Source organism: Triturus cristatus, chromosome 10, assembly GCF_964204655.1.
Source record: "Triturus cristatus chromosome 10, aTriCri1.1, whole genome shotgun sequence".
NCBI lineage: Eukaryota > Metazoa > Chordata > Amphibia > Caudata > Salamandridae > Triturus > Triturus cristatus.
In genome coordinates this window covers 160,916,454-160,933,123 of record NC_140593.1, presented here as the reverse complement: position 1 = coordinate 160,933,123, position 16,670 = coordinate 160,916,454, and the positions used below count along the sequence as shown (strand labels likewise).

Sequence of the window (16,670 nt, the reverse complement as noted above, 5' to 3'; positions counted from 1 at the left end):
TGATCAGCTTTTTGTTTCAGTTTTATATTGTAATATTTCCTTTCTTAATCTGATCAGCTTTTTGTTTCAGTTTTATATTGTAATATTTCCTTTCTTAATTACATAAGTGGCAAATGATGTACTTTATCCGAGTGCATGGATCCCAGCTCTGTTTACAAATATTACATTGGACCTGCCTGACATCCCCATAACTCACCTGTTCCTCAATATTCCTGTGTGTAGGGTTTGCTTCCTACAACGGAGGAGGTATGAACGGCTCCAGGAAGATGATGGACTTCCTGGAGGAGGCTGCCCCAGGCATTGGCACCTATGAAGATTTTAATACCATAGACTGGGTGAGGGAGAAGTCCAGGGACCGCGACCGGCACAGAGAGGTAAGAAGCTGGTTTCACAATTATTTTGTTTGCATCTCGATGAAAGAAGGGTAGAAAATTGACTGCCTCATTCATGGTGGGAAGGTTATTCGAAAGCCCAGTCAATCTAAGTGCATGACCTACCAACACTAGTGACACTGTGTATGTGACGGCCAGGTTGTGCACAATGTGGCTTCAAGGTGCATAGGACGAGAAGCTGAAAATGTCCTCTACCATATTTTCGCGTAGCATAGAATTTCAAACTTGAACACTTTTGTTTTACCTGTAATGATCGATCGAGTCAGTAGATCTGCTTGGCAAATTCTAAATCCCTCTACCCAGCACACACAGTGAGTAACTGAAGTCTGGAATGCTGAAAACACAAATGCCAAAGGCACATGTTTTCAAATCCGAATTATTTAATCCAAATTCTTGGTACTGTAAGCATTTGCAGAATCAATCTCCAACATGCAACCATTCGTGTGAACGCATAGTGAGTTTTAAAAGATTTGCTTTAAATCTTTTAATATGCTGTATGAGAACGGCTCAGTCCTATCTTCATAACCAAAGTCAAAGTAAATAACTTATTTTGCTGTAAATGATACTCTTAGCAGAATTCCTCAGAATGCCATTGCTTACTTGTTGTCTATTGTCGAACACCTAATTGCGTCTGCTCGCTACCAAAGTCTGATATTTGTTCTTGCAGTAAATCTAATGGGCGGGGCCTCAGTTACGGCGACACATTTTATAAAGTACCTCTACCTCTGAGCGATTCACTGAATGTTCCTGCTTTGTCTTTGTTTACAGATTGCGAGTAAGAGCAAAGAGTCTACGTGGGCCCTGCTTCACAGCGTAAGCGATGCCTTCTCTGGCTGGCTCTTGATGCTTCTCATTGGACTCATGGCAGGTGAGAGACTGCTCTGTTACCCTTGCATATATATTTCCGATCCAATTTTTTTAAATTTCGGTCGAGGACCATAAAAGAGCATTACATAAATAAACAGTATAAAATCAGGTTAAAAGATGTAAAGAATCATAAAAATGTATACATAGGCGGTATATATTTACCATTCTCCTACCTAAAGACTACGCATCTATTTTCTTCTTTGAAATCGTTATTTTGTAAGGGTCACAATAAAGCACCTCTTGTTTGAATCACTTTCTGTATTGCAGTGTACAAGTAAAGGCCCATGGGTATTTTTCCTCTCTTCCATCAGATTTTCATGCTCTCTTCTCCATTCTGCCATTGCATGGTGCCTATAGAGTCCTCTACTCCTTCGCTCTTATCCCAAGAACCCTAGCTTCCTCATAAGTCTCTTGAAATAAGCACACTTATTCGTAACATCTGTTTGCACGATCAGGCAACCACCCATCTAGGCTACCCTACAATCACTCACCCTCCAAACTACGCACACATTGTAAACTTTAACCAGGACTAAATGCACAAGTTGCTGGAAGATCTCAACAGTAATATGTGCCATATGTAACTGGCAATAACAACTGTGGTCATAGCAGAAATCTAAATTGTTAATTATTTGATAAATGGTTGGGGCTGGTTAAGTGCCTGGAGAAGATCTGGTCTTTTGTTGTTCAAAATGGTTAAAACAACTGGGTATGCTACAACTTCCAAATAAACAAACCTTTCCTCTCCACTGTAGGAGGGCCAGGCAAATAACCCTAGCTGTACGTGCTGCTCATCAGACCACGCTTTCTCAGTGTGGTACGGATTAACCTCCTGAACATAAGGACTGGCTCTATCAGAGTAAACTTTATTCAATCTAAAAAAATCTAAATAAACAGACCATAAAAGTACAATAAAAGAAAAACGTTAAAATACAATTGATATCCAACATTGTCTTTGCAATACCTTATGAAAACAGTTCATATAGCGCACTATCATGCCTTGTCATACCGCTAGCCATGATGTCTAAATAACGATGTTACATGTTTGAATTGAAATTGGGAGGGAAGGAGGGCAGAGAACCTTAACTAAGGGTCTGCTAAGCGCTCCTGCCACTTCCAGTTATCTCAATATACTGAGGGGCGCGCCAATAGGCTGGCTCAACGCAGATGTTGACTCCAAAAGATGTACAACAAAAGGAAAACATTAAAGCACAATTGATATTCAACAGTGTCTTTCCAATGCATTATGAAAATACTTAATGAAAAGCACTATAACATCCAAATAACAATGTTACATATTTGAATTGGAATCAAAAGGAAAGGGAAGGGCAAAAACCTTGGCTAAGGGTCCACTATACGCTCCTGCCTACTTAGTTGTCACTTCCAATTTGTAAAATGTATTAGGTGGCATGCCAATAAGCCGGCTCACCTCAAATGTTGATTCCAAGAGAATGGAGTACTGGGCTGGGCTACGTTAGTGGCGTAATGTGGAGCCCACAACTCCGAAGCCCAAAACTGTGTACTTGTACCTCAAGATGAGGAAACGAGCACAGGAGGCCACAGCCCAACAATGTAGGTGCTAGTAGTGCAGTGTAATAAAATGAGTTGGTCTTAAAAGCGGTGATCTCTTTAATAATTTAATAAAGTGCATAATCGTGCAAGATCCTTCCTGCAGACATAGTAATATAAGCATGCCAGCAAAAAGGGGGGGGGGGGGGAATCCACATGGTTGACCAACACAAAGCTGCCATATCAAAGTATTGTGGGTCATTATCTGTTGGATGGCCCGGCGATAACTTCACAGCTAATCCCCTGAGACAACCTAGGAGACGCAAACTACGATCAACGGAACGGAAATGGAGGCAACAGCCTTCCCCCAATCATCCTAAACTTCTCCGTAAATCGAGGCATTCCTACAATAAAAGTATCCTACAATCAAAAAAAGACTTTTTCAGATCAGACCTAGACCAAAGAAACTTCTCGAAATCCTGAAACAACAATCCAACAAATTAGCCAAATCCTCATTCCTTACATCTAAATCACAGTTGAGCTGCGTAGAATTTTTGTTATTTCTCACAGCTAAAACTAACTCACTGCAACTCTAACTCAGTGAGGCAGCATCCAACGCAGCCTGGACAAAGAGCAGTCTAGCCATATCTCCTGCACTGCAAGAACTGCCGCAACCTAAAAACAACTCTCACTGGGACTCGTTTAGACTCTACGATCTCAGTGAAATCACCAATATCCTAGCAATGACCAAACTCAACAACCACTTTAACAACCCTGTCCCCTCTAATTGTTTACCACACCTCTTCCATATCATCGCACCCCTCTGGACCAAAATCATCAATGCCTCTCTTTCACAAGGTCACATCCCAGACTGCCTAAAACAAGGCCAAGTCACCCCTATCCTGAAAAAACCTACTGCAGATAACTGGGACCCCAACAATTTCCGACCAATAACCAACATTCCCATGCTAGCCAAGGTCCTGGAAAAATACTTAAATACGGATGCACCACCCTCGCTGGACTTCCCAAAATCTCAACCGCACCGCTAAAAGCCTGTCTCAATGCAATGCAAGACTCATAACAGGGTCTAGGAAATTTGACCACATATCACCACATCTGAAAGCTCTCAAATGGTTGCCCTACGAAGCCCGAATCCACCTAAAAATGGCTTGCATCACACACAAGGCATTACACCACAACACCCCACAGTACCTAGCCCAAAAACTCACCTTATCCGGGGGAAACAGACATTCAAGGAGTTCAAACAATCTACTTCTGAAACCCTCACGTTTCACAAAGTCGAAAACTTCCAACAGAGCTTTCTCCGGGGCTGCGCCAAGGATATGGAACTCTCTTCCACCTTATATCAGAAAAATCTCCGTTACACATCTCTTCAAAAAAGAAGCAAAAATATACCTGATGAGCAAATTCCTACTCTAAATCTGCACAACCACGACCCTGAACCTCAACCACTAACTACCTCTACTGTGGGTTCCCTGGCCATAACTGATGACCGTCACGAGCTTGAACTGTATTGCAAGACTCAGAGCATTTCTCCCCCAATGCTGACACGTGAAGTGTAAACCGACATGAATTTTTAATGTTTTCACTACCTAGAACTAGTCATTTCATTGTTGTTACGCCTTGTTACTTTCGGAGTATGTCTTTGTATATGCAATGTTATCCTTTTGAATTTGTTCACTATATGCCTTCTGTAAGGCGCTCTGATACCCTATCCTGGGTCTGGTTCGCGCTCTATAAAACATTAAAAATAAATAAATAATAATCTTTGTTTCCAGTCTGAGAAAGGTATAGACAGTCGCAGTTACTTCGTACGAGGCTAAGCTTTGAAGTAATTAAAGTGCTGTGTGCAGTGTCGTAAGGAGTATTCTTTCAAATTGGGAACCACTGGGGATGGAGAAATAGTCTGTCTATAGATAAAAAAAAATTAACCTTTTGAGAAGTGTCGGCATCTTTTATACAGGTTTTGTTTAATTAACTCGCAGAACTCCCATGCCCGGTGTACCCAAAGGGTTTACATATCCTGTCTTAAAGAGCCTTTTTCCGTGTGGGGAATCACTGGTGCAGACTAATTATGTTGACATTCTTTGCAACTACTACTGCAAGAAACCTTTTGACTCTATATTTGTAGGAGAAGGAAGTGAAAATAGGGTTCTTAAGTCGTGGCTTGTTCTGGTACTCGCTCCATGAGGCCGGTCTCGTGGTTGTAGGCATGGTTACTTATTTTGTTTTGTTCTTTATAGTATATGGAAAAAGTAATAAAATAGAAATGCGCCCAAAAAACAACTTGTGCTTTGCCATTCTGTGAGGTTGACACCAGTTAATTGTGGACTTTAAAAAAATACACTGATTTAATGGCAGTGAATTTTATTATTACTTTTTTACATATTTTTTATTGATTTTCATCAGTTACACAACACAAGCATGAAGAAAAAAGAAAACAAGAAACATAACTATCAAATAAGCACAGCTCAACAATGTTATTAACCATGTTTGACAGTACAGACATAATCCTATGTCCTTGCATGGTTATGGGGTGTAGACAACGTAATATTCACCAAGGCATAGTTCTAGCTCTCCGCTTTATGGGCCGGGGAATCACCTCCATATAGTCCCTCGCCCAGTTGTCCCAAAGTATTATTCTCAGTTTTTAGCTCTTGGCGGTTGGATCCGCCAAAGTGGCACTGGTATGATGGCTTATTAGATATGCTTGTAGTGGGTTCCAAATGTTTTTGGGGCATTTGGGGTAGTATAGCATAGTATAATTCCACTTGATTGTTACAATACAACGTAGCTTGTAGCCAGTACAGTACACTGGGTCTAAGGTCCCTGCCCCACACTATGAACACACGTCACTTTCCCACATTACCACGCCACAGAGATGTGGTGGTCAATGGGAAGTGGATGAATGGTTGCTTTGGGCAGTAAAGGATCGGTGCTTAATGTTTCATATTTTTCCCCAGGCCTGCTGGCGACTATATTGATGTCCACTTGGCTAAGGCTCACAGTCTATCCGAGTAATGCTTCCAGAGGGACATTGCCGCTAGTTGTGCCATGTAGCTTGGAAGGCAATGCCAACAATACACACAGTGAGCCTGCACATGCCAGTAGGGAAGTTTGAAATAGGGGACCACGTGACAACCTCTCTCGTATGGCGATGTCAGTGTCTCCCATTCCACCCAGGGTTGATTACTCACCCAAGTTACTGTGATCTCGTGGCCTTTCAGAGTCTTGAAACATTGCTGACTCAGTGATATGGGGATGTTGAAGAAAAATATAGGAATTTGGGTAGGGTGACCATCTTGATTGGGATAAAGGCAGCAATATCCAGTGGATGATTTGTTCCTCAGTGAGAATTATGGTGGTGCTGTAGTTTTCCCTTTTAGTTGTGTCTATATCGTGATGGACCCAGGTCCCTAGGTATTTGATGGATTACATTGCCCAGGAAAGTGGGAAGTCTAGTGTGCGAGGCACTGTAGCCTGTTTTAGAGGAAAGAATGTGGAGTTGTTCCAGTTGATAGTGATGCCTGAGACTGTGCCCAATGGTTAAAGCACTGTGTTTTGTACCATGTGTACAAATTGAATACAAAACAAACCAGTATTATGGGAAAACAATGGGATATTTGACAATGGGAATCTTAATTTCCGCAACTCACTGGAAAACTCCAGTGAGTTGCGAAAATTGAAAACAACTAATTTCATTGTGGGTCCTGTGAGGAGTTCTGTCAGCTTAAAAGAAATTAAACTGAGTTCCAGACACCATGCCGTCATCCAGCTTTCACTCATTAAGTTTCTAAGTCTAAGGTGATTTTTAAAACCTTTTCCCAGCTTGAGCTGATCGGAACGGGTGATGGCAATCCATTTGTTCGACCATGTTTATTGTGTCAATTGCTAGCTTGTAAAGTGGGAAAAGTGCTAATTCATATATTTCCATCAAAAATGTATTTCAACACATGTGACTTCTATTCCTGGTGCTATTGTTGGCAAACCAGGCAGGCATTTAGCGTAAGTCTTATCACAAGCTGCCCTTGGATTACCTTGTAAGTCTTCGGCACAGTTTTCTCCAATGCAAACTGGTGTGGTGTTAACCATTTCATTGTTTTTGTCTTTAATTCTAATATGCTTGCATAGCTGTTGACTTCATGAGATATTAGTGTAGTGGTGCAGAAATTCTCCTTTGGGCTATATTTGTTATCGCACATTGATGATTAATGCAACAGGGACTGAAGGAACCTTTGAGTGATGCTTGAGATTCGTCTTCCGTAATACTCATTCCTATACTGAAATGGACCAGCCAAAAGTCAGTGGATGCCAGGAATGTCATGCCAGGATCTCCTAAAAAGCCATGAAGGTAGCAACTTTGCCTCAAAGTATGGAAAGCGTCTTGGTGGCGCCCATTCACCCTGTGATTAGCACCTGTTGCACGGACACTTGCATCTTCTGTTCCTCAATCGCAGTTCTTCTATGACCATCATCATACTCACTCCCTGCTGACACCTACACCTTGACACCTACACTTATCAGGGGTATCAAGGCCACAACTCCCTCTTGCCCTAGTGACCACCTGCTGCTGATGCCACAACCAATCCCATTTCCCCATCGTCCTGCTGCTTGCTCCTTACTGGTGCCCTGGTCCTGCCAGTTATAGACAGGAGGTCCAAGGCAGAAAGCCAATGTTTATACTCAAGAGATTATCATTGTGGATGCACGCACAAACTTAGATTGACGGGGCGAAGACCAATATATTATTCACACACAGTGAGGCATGACATAGAACATTGCAGGAAGTACTGTACTAAACAAAACATTTGAGAATTAACCTGCACCACAGTCTTGATTTGTCGGGCACTACCAACATATATAGGTAAGCAGCGTTAACATCTGTAGTAATGGCAAGTCATAATTCAGGCCAACAAGCCTTGTAAATACTCTTTCTCAGACCGAAATCGACCAAGTACGGCATAACTTCATTTCCTGACAGTTCAGAACCAAAATACTAGGCTTTGGAGACACTGCCTTAGCTCCACTGCTCACTATTCTGCTTGGGTGGCAAATGGTATTCTACACAATAATATAGTATCCATTAACCCCTTCGACGCGCATGACGGAACGGTTCCGTCATGCACGTCGGTTGGGCTGTGCTTATGACGGAACCGTTCCGTCATGGCCCCGCCCGCGCTCAGAACCTTCAGCGTGGCGCGGAAATCCGCGCCGCGCTGAAGGGGTTAATGTGAGCTTCTACTACAAGCATCTTCTGATCCATACTTTCCATATCCAGGGATCATCATATGCTAACTTTCGTCATCCGAGTAACCAATCGATCCCATCCAGAGGGCCAAAAGAATGCTACACACAATTCCAAACCTTGTATGTGCCCAACACCCTGGTAGAAACCATTCTTGCGTAAAAAGGACATCATCATTACCTCAACGTCCTTCGTCCGTTATTATGTGTGGTATATCTACCTTGCGTCAAAGAAACTACAGATAAAAGTTGAAAATGCAAGTCCCACCAATCAACGTGGGTGCGTAAATAGACGTGGCATTTCCAGCAGCCTCCTGTTGTTTTCTGTGTCCGATTCTACAAGAATGCTGAGACTCCTGATCAGGTCAAGTCTTCCACAGCTTCCTGCTGCTTATCCTGAGCTGGGTGTTGAGTGGTGTGGTGAATTTTAGTTATTTTCTATTTCATTATAAAACCTCAAAGACATGGAAGTACTCCCCCATGGTATTTATGTTGACGTCTCTTAACAGAAGTTGTGTTGGAGGTCGCCATAGGAGAAGTGAACCTTGCTTCCTAATAGTCGGTGAGTATTTTCTGTCTGTGGTTTTTGTTGCTAAGGGTGCAGCAAGAATAACTTCCAAAAAAGAGCTAGATGAGGCACATGGAGGTTAGAGGTTTGGCAAATCTCTGGTGGAAAGCGGCACAATCCCGATTTTTATCCGTATTCATTTTGAGAGTTGAGCCATCCATTTGATAATAGATGCATATCCTTCACAGAAATCTGTGGCTCTTCCTATGCATTTTCAAAGAGTTTGTCTTTTGTTTGAAAGAAAGAGTGCATTGCCTATTTAAAGAAAAGAATCCTTCTCCTTGATTCAGAAACCAGCAACGATACAAATAATCGACAGCAAGTACATCATGATGATCAAATTTGTGACAACCCTCAGGAAAGCAACAGTAATTGTCCCAGTTCCGCAGACATGGAAAAGTTTACTAGACAAAGCCACAAATTACAGAAGCACAGTCTGACTATGCTGAAGAAGACCCATGTTTCCAGTTGTAGGCCGAATCCACTACTTCCTGGAAACTTGAGAAAATCAGTGCATCAGTGTTTCGAGAGGGCTGTAAAATGAAATTGCAGCTCTGATGGCCAGAAACCGCAATCAAAAAGAGCCCCTGGCTGAACGAAATCCTCTAGTGGTAACAATAGATACAGATACCTTTGAGGGGGCATGTTGAAGGAACTGTCGGCCTCTGGATGAAGGACTCTCTTCCTAATGGAAAGAGTTGAAAGCAGTGTTTAGAGTCTTTAAATGGTTTCCATTCTTGGTCAGCTTCTGGCATCATGTTTGAATGTGTCTGTGACCTTCTTGTGATTCGACCTTTAGCGCATCCATGGCATTTAGCCTTGGATCTGCAAGCTTACAGAAACATGCATTTGAACCTCCGGTTTCTGTTGATATTACATTTTTGACATTAAAGTTAATCTTCATGGTGGTGGTGACTTCATGCTTAGTTATGTAAGGCTTTTCGCCTGTGTTGGAAAAGATGATTTTTCGGCGAGATCCAAATTTTCTTCCAAAGATTCCCACCCCATTAAATAGTTCATATTGGATAGTCCTACCTTTAATATGTTCCTCCTCATTTTATGCAGAAAAGCTAGTCTTCTAGATCTTTCATGCCCATTGTGGTGCTGCTGGGCAAGGACAGAAAGGCACACCCCTGTCACATTGGATGCAGGCTTCCCACAGTAACGTTGGCTTATTTCATATGTGATATGCCCTTTTCCAGATGAGATTCAAGGAAGGTCCTCTAGAGCACTGGCAGCATCTTGGGCAGATGTTTGAGGTGTTCTACGTATTTTGACAAGAGAGGAGATGCTGGGGCATCTCTGAATACCTTTGTCCATCATTACAGATTTCAAGGGATTGTCAGTAATGAAAAGCACTTTAAAGTTGGGAGTATTGGTTATTCTGTCATAAAGTCCAAAGATGTTCATTGAAGCACTGAGTGTTGCATTGAACTCCGTTGGTAATTAGTCTTTCTGTCTCGGTTTAGCCAAACTCCAATCTTGCTTGAGTATTCCTCACAAGTAGCAACTGATTTAAGGACGTAGAGGCACTGCCCCAATTACTTATTGCTTCTCCTCATTTTTCTTAGTCCTCAGAGTCCTCGTACCATTCATTATGATCCACCCATCTCTCCCTCACCTTCAAACTTTCGTCTTGCTTGACTAACAACTTCAGAGCCGCCACCAACGCCCACCACTAACTCATCAGAAATATGAGAAAATCAGCGATCGAAGACAGAATCTCTACACACGCACACAACAGCAAATAACTCTTCAGCATCATCAAGGAGTTCGCCAAACCCACCAGCAAGACTACTGACATTCCTCCCTCACAAGACCTGCAACAAACTCAGCACCTTCTTCCACCACAAACTCAAGAACATTTATGACAACTTTGACGAAGACAACCAACACACTGAACCCTCACCAGAAACCCCCGACACCCTTAAGCCAATGATTGACAGCTGGACAGCCCTCACCACTGAAGACACACTGAAGACAATCCACTCCGGGGCCCCAACGGACCCCTTCCCCCATCACATCTTCAACAGAGCCGCTGACACCATCGCACTGATACTTCGCCACACCATCAACCGCTCCCAGGCGAAAGCCTCCTTCCGCGATGACTGGAAACGCACCTCGATCAACTCCCTCCTGAAAAAGCCCTCGGCGGACCCCACCGACCTCAAAAACTACAGACCCATCTCCCTGCTCCCGTTCCCAGCGAAAGTCATCGAAAAAGCCATCAACAGCTAACCCGCCACCTTCATCAAAGAGCACAATATCCTCGACTCCTCCCAATCCGGCTTCAGAAAAAACCATAGCACAGAAACCGCCCTCCTCGCCACAACAGACGACATCCGCTCTCTCCTGGACAGAGGAGAAACAGTAGCCCTCATCCTCCTCGACCTCTCAGCAGCTTTCGACACAGTCTCCTACTGCACCCTAACACGCAGACTCCACTATGCAGGGATCCGCGACAAGGCCCTCGACGGGATCCACACTTTCCTCTCTCCGGCAGAACGCAGCAGGTCAGACTCCCTCCTTCCTCTCGGACCCTACACCACCCACCTACGGAGTCCGTCAGGGGTCCTCCCTCAGCTCCGGGCTCTTCAACGTCTGTCTACATGGCTCCGCTCGCCATCATCGTCAGAACCCACCGACTCAACATTGTTTCATATGCAGATGACACCCACCTCATCCTCTCCCTATCCAACGAACCCAACGCAACCAAACACAACTTTCAAGAAGGCATGGAAGCTGTCGCCAAATGGATGAAAAGCAGCTGCCTACAACTCAACATTGACAAAACAGAAGTACTCATCATGGGCCCACAACCCGACGCCTTGAACGACACCTGGTGTCCCCTGCCCTCGGAAGCCCACCCACCCCCACGACGCAACCCTGGAATCATCCTGGACTCCGTGCTCAAAATGGACCGCCAGATCAACTCCGTCGCATCCTCCTGCTTTCACACCCTCCGCCTCCTACGTAAGACCTTCAAATGGATCCCCCTCGAGCACAGAAAGACCGTCACTCATGCCCTCGTCACCAGCAGACTCGACTACGGCAACACACTCTACGCTGGAATAAACAAAAAGCTACAAAACATCCAGAACGCCGCCGCAAGATTGATCATCAACCTGCCAAGACACTGCCATATCTTCCAGCACCTGCGCACACTCCACTGGCTCTCCATCGAGGCTAGAATCACCTTCAAGATTCCCACCCACGCACACAAAGCCCTTCACAACAACACCGGACCAGCAAACATGAACAGCTGACTCAAATTCCATGCACCCCAAAGGACCCTACGATCAGCCCAGCTCTCCTACGCCGTGGTCCCCCGCGCCAGAAAGACCAGATCGGGAGGCCGCTCTTCTCCTTTCGCGCGGCCAAAGCCTGAAATGCCCTACCGCACCACCTCAGACAGACGACATCACTTCCCATCTTCACGAGAAACCTCAAAACCTGGCTCTTCGACAGACCCCCTCTTTGACGGACCGGAAGCTGCACCTCCCCTCCACCCCAGCGCCTTGAGACCCTTGCAGGTGAGTAGTCGCGCTTAACAAACACATGTTGAGTATGGCAGAAGGGTACTCAGATTGTCAGATTTCTTTATGCCACCAACGTAATTGGCTAAACTTGAATTTACGGCATTTTCCTAAATTTTGTTCCTGTCGGAGTTGATTTTCGTCACAGGCAATGACTGGTATAATGACAATTCGGGTTTAGAGAAATGATGATTGCTAATAAGTAATCAGGGTATACTCTGCCTAGAAACACATCTAAGTCATTTAGACCTTATAATATGAAATGTGTTAGAGCGGGATTAGATAAACATGTTCTGTGGTGAGGAAGTAAAGATCGTTTTTTAAATGTTTTGTATTAGTTTTAGGGCACATACAGTATCAGGTATTCCTGCAAGAGGTTTTTTCACTCCTCTGTCATACAAAAATACACCCCTTACAAGTAAGTCGCAGGCATGGAAAATATTTTAGAGCTATACAGTTTGAGCCATTGTGCCCGAGAAGACATGTCGGGAATAGCATTGTTCTCCTAATTTCCCAACATGTTTTTTCTACATGCCAGGACGCGCACTGGGCACGTCACCTCCCTAAATTCTACCTATGCATATCTTTCATGACTGTGTGCTAAATGGACAGAAAGTTATCTTTTTGTTGGATTGGTGGGTGAGCATCTCCAAGGCCCTCCCTATTACCTTTTATTTTTTGTTTTATATTCTTTTTATTGAACAATTGTGACAGTACAGTGAGATGAATTCGAAGCCACACAACATTATAGACATGACAGGAGTAAAGCACTATTATAAATGCATTGTACAAACTGAGCACATTATCTGTATACCGTTAGCTTGAGTCCAGATCAAAGCCCCGCCGTTAGCCCTTCGCAGTTTCTCCGTTGGTGAAACACACAATTCATCTAGCCCATTTCTGGTCCCATTTCTTCGGGCAGCCTCTGTTTTTGGTCCGTTGATCTTTGCCTGTGACCTGAGAGGACGCTTTGCAGCACACGAGGGGAAGCAGCGACGAGGCTATTCCTACGGGACTGCGAGGCCCAGGGTGCACACCAACAACTTTTCCTAGCACACCTGGCTCCTCTTCCCGGCTCCGCCTCAATTTCCTTACCAACCTCCACGCCTCGCGGCTCCCGCTTCGCGGGTGCTGCTCGCAGGCATAGACTATTTAAATCAGCAGCTGTGGGACAGATTCGGATCTGTTGATCTTTGCCTGTGACCTGAGAGGACGCTTTGCAGCACACGAGGGGAAGCAGCGACGAGGCTATTCCTACGGGACTGCGAGGCCCAGGGTGCACACCTACAACTTTTCCTAGCACACCTGGCTCCTCTTCCCGGCTCCGCCTCAATTTCCTTACCAACCTCCACGCCTCGCGGCTCCCGCTTCGCGGGTGCTGCTCGCAGGCATAGACTATTTAAATCAGCAGCTGTGGGACAGATTCGGATCTGTTGATCTTTGCCTGTGACCTGAGAGGACGCTTTGCAGCACACGAGGGGAAGCAGCGACGAGGCTATTCCTACGGGACTGCGAGGCCCAGGGTGCACACCTACAACTTTTCCTAGCACACCTGGCTCCTCTTCCCGGCTCCGCCTCAATTTCCTTACCAACCCCCACGCCTCGCGGCCCCCGCTTCGCGGGAGCCGCTCGCAGGCATAGACTATTTAAATCAGCAGCTGTGGGACAGATTCGGGTCCGTTGATCTTTGCCTTTGACCTGAGAGGACGCTTTGCAGCACACGAGGGGAAGCAGCGACGAGGCTATTCCTACGGGACTGCGAGGCCCAGGGTGCACACCTACAACTTTTCCTAGCACACCTGGCTCCTCTTCCCGGCTCCGCCCCCTCTTCGATCCTCCATCTACTTCAAGGCCCACGCCCACACGCGCTAGCGGTACGCGCGCGGGACACAGCCCGGGGCGAAGACCGGGCAAAGAGCGGGCCGTTTGTTGCCGTTCGTGGACGGGACGGGCCACCCCTCTAAGACCGATTGTTGTTTGAGTACAACGGACACGCAAGACCGCTATTCACGAACTGGGCTGGTAATTGACTATTTTTTGTTCTGCCTTTTAATTGTTCAGTTTTACAAGTTACGGCAGGCATTTCAAATAGTTTGTTTATCTTGGGTTGTAGAACATCGATATAGGCTATATTCCCCTCCTCTCCCACGAAGATGACATCACTAAGATCTGGCAGGAAGTTTGTTCAGGGCACCACCGGGGGTTGTGTTTCGGGGACCCTTGATAATTTTATCACCAGAGCAACACGGGTCCTCGAACACGAAATCACACTAACTGAAAAACGTCTGTCCCTTGAATTATTGGCCAAAAGATCATCTCTTGGCAATATTATGGCAGCCACTTCCCCAGTCAGCAGGCAATTTCCACCGGCCTCTGATTTATTACCAAGTAAGACGCCTGGGACGTCGAACATTCCACCACCTAGCCCACTGGACGACACTCCTGATACCCCAACTATTTATGAAGCCTGTGGCTTTTCCACAGACCGTAGCGTCACTTCCCCTCTGCCTCCCTCTGATCAATCCTGCACTGCCATTCCGTCTCCGGTTAGCAAGTCTCAGCATAATAAAGGGCCTAGAAAGCGTGTGGGAGCACCTCTTAGGGGTAAACGTCCCAAAGTCCCCAAAAAATCCAAACGTGCTAAACCATGTCCTGATCCTCCTTTGCATTCAACACACAGCCCCCCCTCCACTGCAGGGTGTCAGCTCCCCCCCCAATCCTCAGTCACTCCGCCTAATGCTAATCCTCCTCAGCTCTGCTCTCTTGAACTCCTGGAGCAGTCTCTCAAATCTCTTCTTCTACCCTTATATGAGAGAGTTAAGCAACTCTCTATTTACTTAGGGAAATTAGAGACTATGGTGCTTACTAATACATCTTTACTGGAGAAATCAATAGTGCCTCCAGTCGTTCCCAACATTTTATCCACCCGGCCCACCACTATCAAAACCGGGCCACTTCCTAATGATCCCACTCCTTTGATTAGTGCCTCTTCCCTTCCATCTGCCCACAATGAACAAGTCATGGCAGTTTCCCACCCCTCTGCTAGCGCTGTCCCGTCTTCCCAATTAGCTAGTAATAAGAGTAACCATGTAACTAGACAGCACTTGGCAGAGGGTGCGGGCTCATTCTCACAACTCCCCCATATCAATCTTCCCCGTGAGTCCAAGCCCTACACAGTTGTACTGGTTGGTGTCCCAAGGCTCCCCGTGGACAAGTCTGAGTCGCACGATGAGCTGAAGAATAAAGTGACCCACTGGTTGAACTGCAATAGGCCTTTGCCTCCCAGAACATGTGCTGAAATACTAATGGTACGTAGGGTGAGTTGTTTGGGCTCCGGGGTAAAGAAAGTTGAGGGCGATTGTGTACTTATCAATTTCCGAGATCCCAGGGCAGTGAGCCACATTTGCTCTCTTCCAAATTTTTGGAGTGCCACTGGTATCCAGACCGTTGACTTGTCCTATTTTTACCCCTGCATCTCCAGTGATACTTTGTGCCCCCAGTCTACTGGTTGGGAAAGGGTCTCCAGGGGACTTTGCCGCCCGCCCATTCTGGACTTTCATCTTCCCCTGCAGAACCATTATGCTCCCTTGAATTCCTTGGAGGGGATTGATTGACTGCCATTAATTCAGATGAATTCGGGGATCGCGAGTATGTTCTCTGTGATCCCCGCCCACTTTACTAGTCCAGGGCTGGGTAGCTGGGGCGGGACTGCGGGGCCACATCGGGTTTTGGGTGCCTTACACTCTAACATTGTATGTGTTGATTCAAATGCGTTTCATATTAACTCTGCCCTCCCCCTCCCAGTCCTGGATGGCCAGAACCCTATCCCGGCTACAAACCCAGTGACTCGCATTCCGTCCCTTCCCGAGATGATAACCCGCACTCTTGTCCCGCCTATTGCTAGCCCATCTATACCTCACTTTGATTCCTGCCCACTAGAGCTAGTATGTGGAGATGTTGATACCATCGCGGTCCGAGGCCCACTTCATGCTCCACAGCTGGCTGGTTCGCCCTGCTCTTCCCTCCTGAAAATGGCTTCTTGGAACATTGCGGGATTACGTAGTAAAATTGTAATGGAGGAATGGTCCGCCTGGGCATCCACCCATGATATTCTGGTTTTCCAGGAAACTTGGGCGGTGGACCCTATTTTCTTTTCTGGCTTTGTCAATTTTTATAAAGCGGCTATTGGTGGGGCAAGGGGCCGTCCTTCAGGCGGTCTCTGCATTTGGGTTAGACAAAGTTTAAAGTATAACATTACTGAGGTAAAAATCGATAGCCCTGACATATTGATCATTTTGTTACAACTCAAACATGAATCAGACATATTGATCATCAATGTATATAACAGGGGACTCCCAGGAGGTAAAGGTTCTAACACTTTTTGGCAACTAGATGGGTTCCTGGAAACTGTTAATCCATGTACTAATGTGGTAATAGTGGGGGATTTTAATTGCTGTTTTGAGCCCTTGCTCTTTGCATGGGATTCATTAACAATGGAAGTGGTGCAACGATGAATATCCCTCCCCTCGACCTCCC

General features: G+C 45.5%; 1 protein-coding gene across 6 annotated transcripts in view; it reads left to right on the top strand.

The window, feature by feature from the left end:
- The window catches only part of CLCN5 (Cl-/H+ antiporter 5), a 365,957-nt gene that overhangs the window by 232,837 nt on the left and 116,450 nt on the right, over positions 1 to 16,670 (top strand). For all 6 annotated transcript variants that reach the window (XM_085630720.1, XM_085630718.1, XM_085630719.1 and 3 more), the window contains 2 exons: positions 223 to 374; positions 1,161 to 1,260. In XM_085630720.1, coding sequence (XP_085486846.1) covers positions 223 to 374; positions 1,161 to 1,260 — 252 coding nt within the window. The remainder of the gene's footprint in view (positions 1 to 222; positions 375 to 1,160; positions 1,261 to 16,670) is intronic.